General features: G+C 40.6%; 1 protein-coding gene across 1 annotated transcript in view; it reads left to right on the top strand.

Moving 5' to 3' along the window:
* The window catches only part of TFAP2D (transcription factor AP-2 delta), an 86,266-nt gene that overhangs the window by 59,862 nt on the left and 13,967 nt on the right, over positions 1-12,437 (top strand). Inside the window, exons 5-6 of the mRNA XM_085609140.1 lie at positions 1,069-1,187; positions 4,166-4,307. Of these exons, the coding sequence (XP_085465266.1) occupies positions 1,069-1,187; positions 4,166-4,307 (261 nt within the window). The remainder of the gene's footprint in view (positions 1-1,068; positions 1,188-4,165; positions 4,308-12,437) is intronic.

The following is a 12,437-nucleotide window of genomic DNA, read 5'->3' as shown; positions in this document are numbered from 1 at the left end:
CTCTGAGAATTCCACGATGAAGGGGAATAAAGCTTCTCTGCAACATGATTTCAAAACAGGCGGTCTAATCATTCAAGCTAGAAATCACAAAAGAAGACGAAAATCATCCCTCTGTCAGAACCTGTTGAGGCAGATGCAGCCGCGTTGTCTATGGATAACAAAAGGAACACTCTTGAACAATTGTAGTAACTATGAATGTTGGACAAAGAATTGGTAACGTATTATTCATTGTCCAACTATGAAATGAATGAGGAAACGAGTGACGGCAATTTCTTACGTCCATTGGCAGTTCTTATTGTCTACCCACACTGGTCTCCTTTACGTGGCGTCTACCCCGAAAGAAGAAGAACTAAAAGTGTCTCCCTCCCTTGCAGATTGAAGAAGATCCACTGGCATCTCCTGGGGAGGGGGACTTTCAGTTCTTCTGTTTTGGGGATAGATTTTGCCTTAGCTTTATTATGCTTAGGCAGTGATCTCGGTGTCCTCTCCTGTTTGAAAGGTTCTGATGATACCAGCTTCCAATTATTGTCCATCTAGTTTCTAAAGTCATGCTGTCAACTTGCTAGTGCAGTGCATGTGGGGGCAGCACAAGTAGCCACACCAAATTTCACTGGTCTCATGAGTAATTGCCTGCGTTAGTCAAATCTACCCTAAGAGAAAGTTGTGTATTCCGCACAAGCCTGAATAAATATTTTTTATATGTGATAAGCATAGCCACAATTTGTGAGTTCTATAAAATTATGCCTGTGTTAAAAAAAACTGATGCGGCGCCCCCTAATTTCCACATGTACAACTCGGATTTTGAGAAGAATCACAGACATATTATTGTCCTTGTATTCGGGCTTTTAAAAAATAAATAAACAAATAAACTAAGGTCAATAACTTGACCTACCTTCTCTACTATATAGTGATTACCCAAAAGCCAAACCGGATTTTTTTGCTTGTCTAATATTTTTGTGTTATTAACTCTGCTGAACAGTGGTGCTGCTTGCTTAAACTGGTTGAAGGATATTGCTGACTTATAATGTACTTGTGTTTGAATATCCTTTTACTTTTTTCTATTAACAGAGCAAAGTCCAAGAATGGTGGCCGCTGTTTGCGAGAAAAGCTGGACAGGCTTGGTTTAAATTTACCAGCAGGGAGGAGGAAAGCAGCAAATGTTACCCTCTTGACCTCCTTGGTAGAAGGTAAAACATCTTCATTTATGTTAAAAAATGTAATTACAACTTTTGATTGTGGACACTTATATTATGGTTATTCAATGCCTAAAGGCTATGCACACCCTAGTCCTGGATTTTTAACTTGCTGATTCTTGCCACAGGGAAAGCTACCACCTTGTATAGGTGATGAGACTCATATCTTTATTATTGCCATTGGGACTGTGGTGGTGTAGGGAGATATCCACACTGACGTGCCCGTGGTTCCTGAACATGTGGCTAGTCCAACACTGTCCCTGGCCCAATAGTCCAAAACTCACACAACCCCGCTGGGTAGCAGTAAGTGTCTCAGTAAACAGCCAGTTGCAGTCCAACTCACAGTCCCTAAACCAGAGGCCCGAAGCCCTGCGGTCTCTCCTCCCACAAGCAAGTGCTTGACCCAGCCCACACTGGCGAACAGGCTGTACAGTGAGGGTGGAGTGCAATAGGAGTTGCAAGTGAAGCTTGCATTGGGGCAGTTTTATCACAGAGAGGATTTGGTATCAACAGTTACTTTTGTGTTTCATTTTCTTCTCAGTTCTATGATCATTGCCATGTTTCTCTTTGGATATAGATGTCCTTGGGGCACAATACACACCACTTGTATTATGAATACATGTTACTGCACAACCTCCACACAACTGGTGTATACATACTTTTTTGAAATTCAGAATCCTTTATAAAGTTTGTGTGCACAGGTTTATTTTACTCCCATTCTGTCAAAGACCTAAGTTGGCATTGAACGATTTAAATCAGTTATTGTTGACTGTAGCCTAAATATGCATCAAATGTTGTCTACTGCTCTTTCATTCTATTCCTTAAGTTTGAAAGACAGAGAAAAGAATGTCCAAATCATTGATACATAGAGTCACTATTATTCATCAACACAAGGATGACACTCAACTCTACCTAGTGGTCTCTTCTTGCCTTGCTATAGAATGTCTGAAGGTCTGTCTTGCTACTGGTGGCTAAAAACAAAAACATGACCAGTAGTTTCTTCCGTAAACGAGACTGGACAGCTTCACCCCAAAAACTAGTGACATTGCCACATTACTGTGCAGAGTGAAGGTACCTAGGAGCTGGTAAGTCTACTCTGCAAGTGTAGACGTTCCTATCAAAAGGTAACTTTGGTCTTGCTGTCCAGGTGCAAATAATACCTCACCTTGACAGAGGCAATTGATTGCCTGGCTCGCATCCCCGCCACCCACCTAACACATCCAAATAGCATCTTACATATTACAGTCCACCTCATCAAGGATCTTACTATGTAAAGTAGAATCACATTAATGCTCAGAAACTCCTGTGGTTCTCACTGCCCTGCCTACCTCACATTCAAGACATTCTGCATCCACCAGGGAGTCCATTTCGGCATCCCAGGATAACTGGTGACCAAGATTAAGATCAACGGAGCACACGTTACGCACAACAGCAGGAGACGTTAACAAGACCATAAAGTGAAAGCATGAGAAGACAATGTCCCAGGCCTTTTATTGCTGTGCTTTGAGGTGTTGGACCTCTATTCCGATCAAGATCAGCCAGGCGCCAATTCTCCTCCATTCTATATACCTACACAATTGATGGCTCAACCTGTTGCTATAGCTCACTTCTCGTTATAGTCCTGTGACTCTCCACTTACCTGTAAGCACTGCCAACTCCTTCCTAAACTGTAATCCCTGCCACTTGACTCGTGTTGTAATATCCAATTCCGATCCATCTTCCCTTAAAGTAACCTCCAACTTGACCCCAGTACAACCCCCTCCACTCCTCATTCTCCACCTTCTCCATGTTACATTATCCATGCCACCCATCCCCCCGGCACCCGCGCTCAACCACACTTTTCAAACTCATTGTAAAATCTCACTCAGTACAGTGATCCTTTGCAGTGCGACACGGGTTACACTGGATACATCTAACCAATGGATACATCTGACTGCGTTGATTAGAGGTGGTATAGATAGGAAGTATCCACCTGAAGGAATCCTGCTCACGTTCCCTTCCATGTTATGCATGTGTATATTATCTTTCCCTACAATGAGGTAAAATTAGGTAACTTTAATGTCCAGTTTAAAAGGTAACTTGACCTGGATTACATCTGAAAAATGAAGATGACTGAACTATCCCTATGGCTGAAAATATCAGTTTATTTGATTGTTTTCTATAATTGTAGATCCACAGGCCCTCTTCAAAGTAGCTACAAGACAGACTCCTGCTTTCTTTATTTTGCTGATAAATCTGTAGAGATATAACATATTAATTGATTTATAAGTTAACTATGTTATCACTCATTATAACTATAGGTCTCGCATATGTAACATTTACATGATATTTCTTTTTGGCTATTTGCCATGTTGGAGCTGTAAACTTCGAAGCTCTGTTTAAAGTCTTCTTGTCATATCCTGAAGGATTCCTGCATGGCAGATTCGCAAAGATTGCATTTGAAGCAGATTAAAAGGTGCCCTGATTATCTCAGGTTTACACCAACTATCTCACCTGTACTAACAAGTTTTGCACAGACGAAGTTCTGGAGATACCTGGAGCCTCTCTGAGAATTTCTTGTGGAATTGGAATCCACAAAGACTCGTGCAAGTGCAGCTTTCAAATGTTCAAGACATCTAGGTTGTTTGTGATTAGGGCATAACATCTCTGGTCCACTTCTGAAATACTCTTGAAAGCTCTCAATTTCCCTCAGATCACATTTTTGCAATTGTGGCCCGCTTTGCATCCACTATCATTTCAAGTACCTTTATAATTGAGATATTGGTCATATATACATACTTATACTATTATACATTTTGCATCCTAGTTTTGCTTAAATTGGACATTGAAATCTTGTTTTGCGCTTTGTCTAACCTATCCAGTGTCTTTGAAAGAAGGGCTGTCTCCATTTCGCTCTCTGATAAATGTAAATAAAATGAAAATGAACAATTACTACAGTTTGTAAATATTGGCCTCCTTTTGTCTACCTTTAGGAGAAGCATTGCACTTAGCTAGGGATTTTGGCTACACCTGTGAAACCGAGTTTCCAGCCAAAGCAGTGGGAGAACATCTTGCCAGACAGCACATGGAACAGAAAGAACAGACAGCCAGGAAAAAAATGATCATGGCCACAAAGTAAGTAGCATTTGGTATACATCTGACTTCATTGTGGTTTTTACCAAAGGAATAACTGTTCTTGGTCGTTTGGAAGTTTCGAAGACATTTCACTTGTTTAGTTTTTTTGTCTTCACTTGTGTGATTACTTCCCTACACTTCTAAGGCTACTCAGCTCTTACTTTTTCAGTTGGTGCTCTCTGCTTGCACATATTTGGGCTTGGGGCGTAAGGGTTAAGTTGTGTTAATGATGTTTATTCATATACTTGTATGAAATGTGTACATTTTTGGTAATTCATACACATTTCCATGCAGCACTTTCATATGGTATGAATGTATGCATTTCTGTATGTGGATGGATGTAGACACAACAGGCCTGATTCATTTTCTTTGAGATGCTCTATTCTTTTCTTATATTCCTGGGAGATACACTTGCTTAAACACACAGAAAGGTTTTGAAAATCACAGACCGTTTTCCCCTGTGAGTAAGCAGGTCTTAATCCTGTAAATGAATGAGCTAGACAAACAAAGCTTGGAGTAAGCGACAACTATTGAGAGAATTGTATTTGTTGAACAGGCCTGGAGATAGTTTAATTCACACTGGAGCCTACATTCCTGAACAGACTGTACTACTGAATATTGAAATTATGAATACTGTGGTACAAGAATATCATGAACAAAATATCGAAGAACAACATATCAGATGGTATGAGCAAAAAGAGGAAGTACAGCTTTACAAAATATACATCTACGTACCATGAACATTTATGTATATATCATGAAGGTGCACATGTGTGGAGCTAGGTATAGAAAGTCTATATTTACCTTTTGATATTTTGTCCTCAATATTTCCCTAACTCAGTATTTTGGTTTTGTTATTCAGGGTGCACACTTCCTAAACAGGAATCAGTTGCAGAATAGTTCAGATATGATTTGGAACATGTTTGAGTGAGGTCTGCAGCAGATCAGTTTGAACTAATATCCCTTCTTGATAATAAAGTTTTCAGTTTCTCAAAACTCATATTCAACAAAGATTTCGTGACCCTGAAGCACATTTTTGGCTCTAGCCAAGGACACAGTGGGAAGGCACACTGTTTCCATTTAGACTTGCAATGCAACATGAAGTAGTCTTGGTAGTAGAGCTGACTGTGAGTCCAATTTACTTTATTTAGCACCGGTACGGTATAGTGTGTAAAATCCGTCAAGGGTGTCAACACTTTTCGCAAATTATATGCTGCTTTTACGTTATGTTATTTTACCCTCAGTATTACAATGTTATACTAACTTTATAACAATGTCATATCAATTGCAACAAAACAACCAGATACAGTGACAAACTAAGAACATATGCACACTGTCCATATCTATGATGACAGAATCAAAACATATGTAAATGAGATAATAACAGCATAGGGGCTAGTGTTCTGTCCACGTCTAAGAAGTCATGTGAAGAGCACAACATGTCACTTCTGGCAATTCAGGTCTTTTTAGAACGATGCATATGTGGGATTAATCTGTCTAGCCATATAAAGTTACAGGCTCCTCAAATCCCAACTAATGCAAGTAGAGTTATTATTATTGGAATGTGTGTTAATGTTTGTCAAATTGAAATTTAATTTTTCTGCCATTTTTAATACTTTTTAAATGTTTCCAAATAAATATACCGGAGTCCATGGTGCAAGAGACACTTGTGTTTTGTTTAATGGTTATTCCCAAAATTGTGTAGAAAATTAGATAGTCTATTTGAAGTGGTAAATTTGTTATTTAAGTGTGACAGTGAACGGATGTACCTCTTACTTTGGCTGTCTCTAGATCTGATTGTGTGTATTGATGGCCATAACAGGCAACATGATCAGTTATGCAATCCATTTGTGTTCCAGAGTGCTCTCCAAAGTGAGGCAGCTCCCTTCCCCAAATTGTTTGTCGACTCAGAAGAGTATCATTTTTGGGATCTTGTCCTACAAGTCCCCCTAAAAGATGCTCGTATTCAGTAAAGACTCACTTCATCCTATAACAAGAGGCAAAGTCATTTTGGAGACGTCAGAGATGTAGCAGTGGCTGACAATGGGGTAGAGAATATTGCATCTGCTCAGGGCAAGCATTCTAGGGACATCCAGTGTTCCTGCAGCATCCCTGCAGCAGAGGACCAATTCAACGCCTGCATCCTCAAATGGAACAGTGCTGGTAAATGGCAACACTTCTTACACAGATTTACTGTAAGCATCATATTCAGGCCTCCACCTCATGCAGGGTCTGAAGTGCAGCGAAACAAACAGATAAAGTGTGGCATGGTGTGGCCTGTGCTGCTCGGTGGCATGGAATACCAAGGGATGTTCCTTCTTGAATGTTTCTTAGTGTTTGAGACGAAACTGTTGGCAAAACTACATGTCGCCACTGGTTCTAAAAGAGGAGCATCCTTTTGGTGATGGTGTCCAATCTAGATTTGTGTGATAAGACTGGTGGATATTAATTCTGCTCACAATTTGTGTGACTGGAGATCATCTCTCTCTTGAAAGACCCTCGGCTAGCTCATCACTGTGGCTGAAAAGAAAAATGTGAATTGCTGCTACTCTAAGCTTTCCGGAATTAAATCGTTAAAATATGTATAGATTTGTAAGAACATAAGTCCACTGGGGTATTAAGACTCTGGGGTGAGGTGGTCAGTGACCCAGTGGGGTTCACGGTGGTATTCTAATATTTAAAATCTGCTTGGTGGAGGAGATATAAATATTAAGCCTGAGTATTAATTGTGGAGTCTTAAGTCACCTCAGTTGCATAGAACTCTAATTTTTAAACATTATATTAGGCATGACAGAGCCACAATAGAAATTTTAATAACAACTTATGGGTAGCTTCAAAAAGAAAGTCGGAAAATTACTTTCTGGATACTTTCTGGAGTTCACAGATACTCACAGAAGTTTGCCTGGTGCAGGTTTCCAGGCGTACTTGTGGGAAGGTCATGTGACATTTCTCCTGTGAGGAGTTCTCCATTTCAGAGACATCCTCAAAGAGGCAATAGGATGCCCCTGGGCAAACGCATTCCATTTTAATTACCCATGGAGAATATAATGGTTGTCCCCTTGGAGAAAGCCCTTCCTCTACATACCCACCAAATCTGTGGATGGTCCATGCCCCTTCCACACTGTAAAGGGTTTTATGCTGACCTTTGGCTGGTGCAGAAATCCTACAAGATGGAGAAGGGAATGAGAATAATATGTGAGTGCCCGCATACTTTTCTATTTGTGGCCATTTATAAACGTCTAAAGCTAACCTTGTGCTGGAACGCCCATTTTCACACCCTTTGAGTGGGATATATTGGAGCAAAAAAATCTGCACTCTTAGCAAAGATCACTCGTAAATGGGTTTTACTCTTGCAAGGAACCACTTTCTGAATTCCTGGCAGACATAAAACATGGAAAATGTATGTACTTTTCTTTACTAGCACATTTACCCTTGTGAATTGGGTCACAGTTTTTAAAGAGTCCATTTATTTATTTATTTTGAATGTTTTATGTATGCAAATGTGACCCAGGGGGGTTATCGGAGCGCTTTACAATTTGGATTGGTATTGCATGAATATGCATAAAACAACAAGATAGTCGTGCAACACAGTTAAGGTAGGGCGGATACATGCCATGATTTGTGTGTTATGGCTTTTCACTAACATTTTACATTTGAAAACGGTGTAAGGTTGTTATTGGTATTGGTATTGGTATTAATTTGGAGCTGTTCTTTCTTTCTTTAAGAATAATAACATGGGAAATTAATTATATCATTAATATATCATTATTTAAGTTGTGTTGTGCATAGAAATGGAGCTTGACTGATGTTTCACAAGTGGTTTAAAATAAAGAGTTTTATTGTTATGTATTTCATCAGTTCGTAATTTTAAGGGTAGTGTTCCTGAATATTGTGTAAATAATAATATACGGTAATGATATATATGTATGTGTGTATATATATGTATATATATATTCCAAAAAATGCCCTGCATTAGAGACGCACTCCTCCAGCCATCGAATTTTCACAATTCATTTATTTCAGGAACAGGCATTTTCATTCTGCTTCTATACATCCTCCTGCCTGACGCGTTTCAGAGCATTCACGCTTTTTCTTCATAACCATAGTTCGTTTCAACAAGAAACTTTATTTAAGGAAACCGGCATTTCCCCTTCTGCAACATTCTTTCCCGACGAGTTTCAGAGTCCTTACTCCTTCTTCATGGGGAATACTGACGTGTTAGCGGGAGTCCAAACCACTTCCTTTTAACGAAGTTGCCAGCTCCTCCCCAGTGAGTTTATTTTCCTCTGATAGCATGCTGGGAGTCGTAGTCTTTTTGGAAATTTAGTATTGCCCTCCAGTGGGTCCTGCATACTTCCAGTGTAAATTATATTATTTGACAGCCCTCCAGTGGGCTACAGGCAGAGAAAGGCACGGTTAATATTCAAAGAACTGCGGTGCCATTCATGGGTTTGCAAAGTTCACTCCAGTGTGGTCCCTTTTGTTTTTTGGGCGGTGCATCCTCCGCGGTAGGACCTGCCACGTGTTACATCTTCCTTGGTTGCCCCTCGATTAAGGACGCCACTCCACCATAGGTCGTTTCAACATGAAACTTTATTTAAGGAAACTGGCATTTCCTCTTCTGCAACATTCTTTACCGACGCGTTTTGGAGTCCTTACTCCTTCTTCATGGGGTATACTGACGTGTTAGGAGGATTCCTAACCACTTCCTTTTAACGAAGTTGCCAGCTCCTCCAGTGAGTTTTTTCCCCTAATAGCATACTGGGAGTAGATATATGTATAAGGAAATACTACTCTGCCAGACTGTAAGTGGTGTGGTGTATAATACATCTTCAAAGTACATGAGTTTGGAGTTAAGAATAGTAAATCTAGACTTACCTATGTATGCTTAGCTTCACAATATCTTGGCAGTCGATATTCTGGCTATGGGATTATTATAGCACAATAATTTTATGTCAATAATCTGCCATACAACGATTGTGTAGGGGTTGCCTGCATGTGACTTCCTTTCCCGTGATCCTGCACTCTACTTCATCCTATGAACTTTCTACTATCGACTACAAATACAGTAGCTTCCACTCTTTACAATTGCATAAGAACATTCATCCTTGACGGTAGAATTCACTAGTCCAATAATTTAGGATCTGAGAATAGGTACATCAGTGTAAGGATATAAACCCAGCTGGTCTTTCCTTTTAGCGGCCATGCCATTCTCTGTGTCAGTAAAGTAGACCCTTGTAAATAGGTCTGATTGTGCGCCATGCCTGACCTCCAAGGGATGAATCACTGCAACTTTCAACAGACATACTACTGTGATACTAACTCAGTCTGTATGGTAATATATCTATAGACTTGGTGTATCTCTGTACTAAAAGCAGGTTCTCTAATACGTAAACCTTTACTACACAGTTTGAGGCTCTGTTCTCATAAGTTTACTTCTTGAGCAGTTCTTTGCAGGGGAAGAGTTAATTTATCCTGGCCCTTTGAGGTATTTCTCTTGGGGAAAGGGTATGTATTTGAACTTTATGATAATACATAGTTCCATTCATATGCCATAATAAATGTAAATTAATGTAACTTGATTTGAAATATGCAGAAAATGAAGTGCTATCACTCACATGTATGTAGTCAGCTCTATATGAGAGATTTTAAGCCAAATACTAAAACATGAAAAACTGTTAATGCCACAACATAAAGAAATGCTTCTGCTAAAAAGATAAAAATAAGCCATTAGCCTATTTCTAAGCTTTTAAATGTAAATATTACTAATGTTGCTTAATATCCAACCAGCAAAAAAGTTCCAGCTGCATCATAAGCCCGATTGGCCCCACTTGGTGACTTTCCTTCCCTGGCTAGAGGGGCCCAGGCCTAGAGAGGAACATCTTCATTGTGCAACAAATTGAAATGTATTGCCTCACTTTTTAGTTCTGTCTACAGACAGCTTTACATGTCCGGAGCTCTCATTTCATATTTTTCAAAAAAGTATCATAAAAAGAAATATAGTGAGACTGGGGGTATTTGGCCAGCCATGGGCTTTCGTGTGTGCTTCGTGGTTGGCCACTGCTTGGTTGGGTTTGTTCATCAACACCATGGAAATTTCAGTATTGTTACATTGTCCCCTTTCTATTTCCATTAGGTTTTGTTGATGGAACATCAAGTAGTCTGATTGATGTACTTCAGAAGCTGTTTGCTCGAGTCCTATTATCCAGACTGCAGTTCTGGATGGAGGATCAACATGTTCTAACCTCCCTACAGGCGGGTTTCCGAGCTAAGGTTTCTACTATTGATCAACTATTTAGATTACTTTTGATCTATTGGAAAACAGTCAGCATGGGTGCCGGTAATTTGTATTTGATCTTTGTGGACCTTCGGTCCGCTTTTGATATGGTGCAAAGGAAAAAACTCTGGGCCATTTTGCTAGAGATGGGTGCCCCCCCCTATCTTTGCCATCTATTCAAACGACTCCACCTAGGTACCTATGCAAGGGTGAGATATGGGAGAGGCGGGGAACTTTCTAGGCCATTTCCGGTAGAGAAGGGTGTGAGGCAGGGCTGTGTCCTGGCCCCCACCCTTTTCTCCCTCTTTATCAATGGGCTGATAGAGTATCTTCTGCGCTCCGCTAACCTGGACTCCCCCGTTTTGGCGGGTCGTAAGGTCCCGGCCCTGATGTTCGCTGATGATACGCTCTTGCTATCTCAATCTCACATGGGCATACAGCGTACATTAGAGGCCTTCTGCTCTTTTTGCAAAATCAGGGATCTGGAACTGAACCTCTCTAAGACCAAATTTATGGTGTTTGGTTCTAATTCGCTTAATTGCCCCCACCCTAAACTGGGAGAGGTTGAGCTGGATAGGGTCGCCACGTTTGACTATTTGGGGGTGACCCTTAATGACAAAATGAATTGGGGTTCCCATTTGGCAAAGGCAAATTTGAGACTAGCCCAATCAGTGGGGGGTATCCTGAAGGTGTTTAATAACTCTTCGTGCAAACCTCTGGGCCCCCCGTTGGAAATCTACAAATCACAAGCCAGAGGAGGAGCACTTTATGGTGCTGAATTATGGGGTTACTCCACCCCCGCCTCCCTCTCATCTATTGAGAATTCCTTCATCAGGAGATTGCTGAAACTACCTGTCAGCACCCCATTAATCCCTCTGAGATGGGATTTAGATTTGATTCCCATAGAAGAGATTGCCCTGAATCGTCCTCTTCAGTTCTGGAGGCGTCTTTGGTCAACGCCCGAGTTGGAAAGCTATAGGCTCGATCTCGGTGACATTATGGCAAGGGGTAATTCGGATAAGATCCCCTGGCTTGCCCACATAAAGAACCTTTGCAACCTAATTGGGATGGGGAATCTATGGTCCGCCCCGGAAGTGACCTGCCGTACATTCTCGAAGAACTCATTGAGGGAGGTTTTGAAATCTTTTAGGAAGGGTATCCTACTCCAGTCCTCCCTGGGTAGGCTCACTGACACCTTTCTGGATATTAAGTGTAGTCCCCAATTTGAAGTCTTCTTAGACGTGATCCAACCTCCTCTGGCTAAGAAACTTTACATACAGCTTAGACACGGTTCCCTTCCACTGAGAGATTTCACCCATAGATGGTCTAACGTTGTAAACCCCGTTAGCTCTTGCCCCCTATGCTCTGATATTCGCGAATCAGAGTTGCATGTTGTTCTCTTTTGCCCCTTATACACTATTGCACGGAAAAAATGGATCATCCAGCTATGCAAGTCTAGGGGCCTTAGGGACTACAAGGAGGTGCTCAGAATTCTGAAATATGACACCACCCCTTTGGTAGTGTTTGCAATGGCCAAATTCCTCCTCTCAATGTGGTTTGCTAGGTCCAAATTTTTGTCTTCTGCTACTCAGCCCCCTGATTCAGTACTACACATATCATCATCTTAGTTCTTTGAGGGATATGTGTATATCACTGGCCCTGGATCAATTTTAACTTTTCTCCCGTCTCGTGGAATAGATCTTGTTTTTATTGTGTTTGTCCTATAGAACTGTCTTAATGTTTTAATGGATTTCACTCTATACATTGTGATTTAATCATGTTTTTTAAAGTATTTATGTATTTATGTCTTTTTATGGTATTTTTACCGAAATAAAAGCTTTGACTGACTGACT

Source organism: Triturus cristatus, chromosome 6 (assembly GCF_964204655.1).
Source record: "Triturus cristatus chromosome 6, aTriCri1.1, whole genome shotgun sequence".
NCBI classification, from domain to species: Eukaryota; Metazoa; Chordata; class Amphibia; order Caudata; family Salamandridae; genus Triturus; species Triturus cristatus.
Note: the sequence above shows the minus strand (reverse complement) of the source record. Positions and strands in the feature narration are given on the sequence as shown.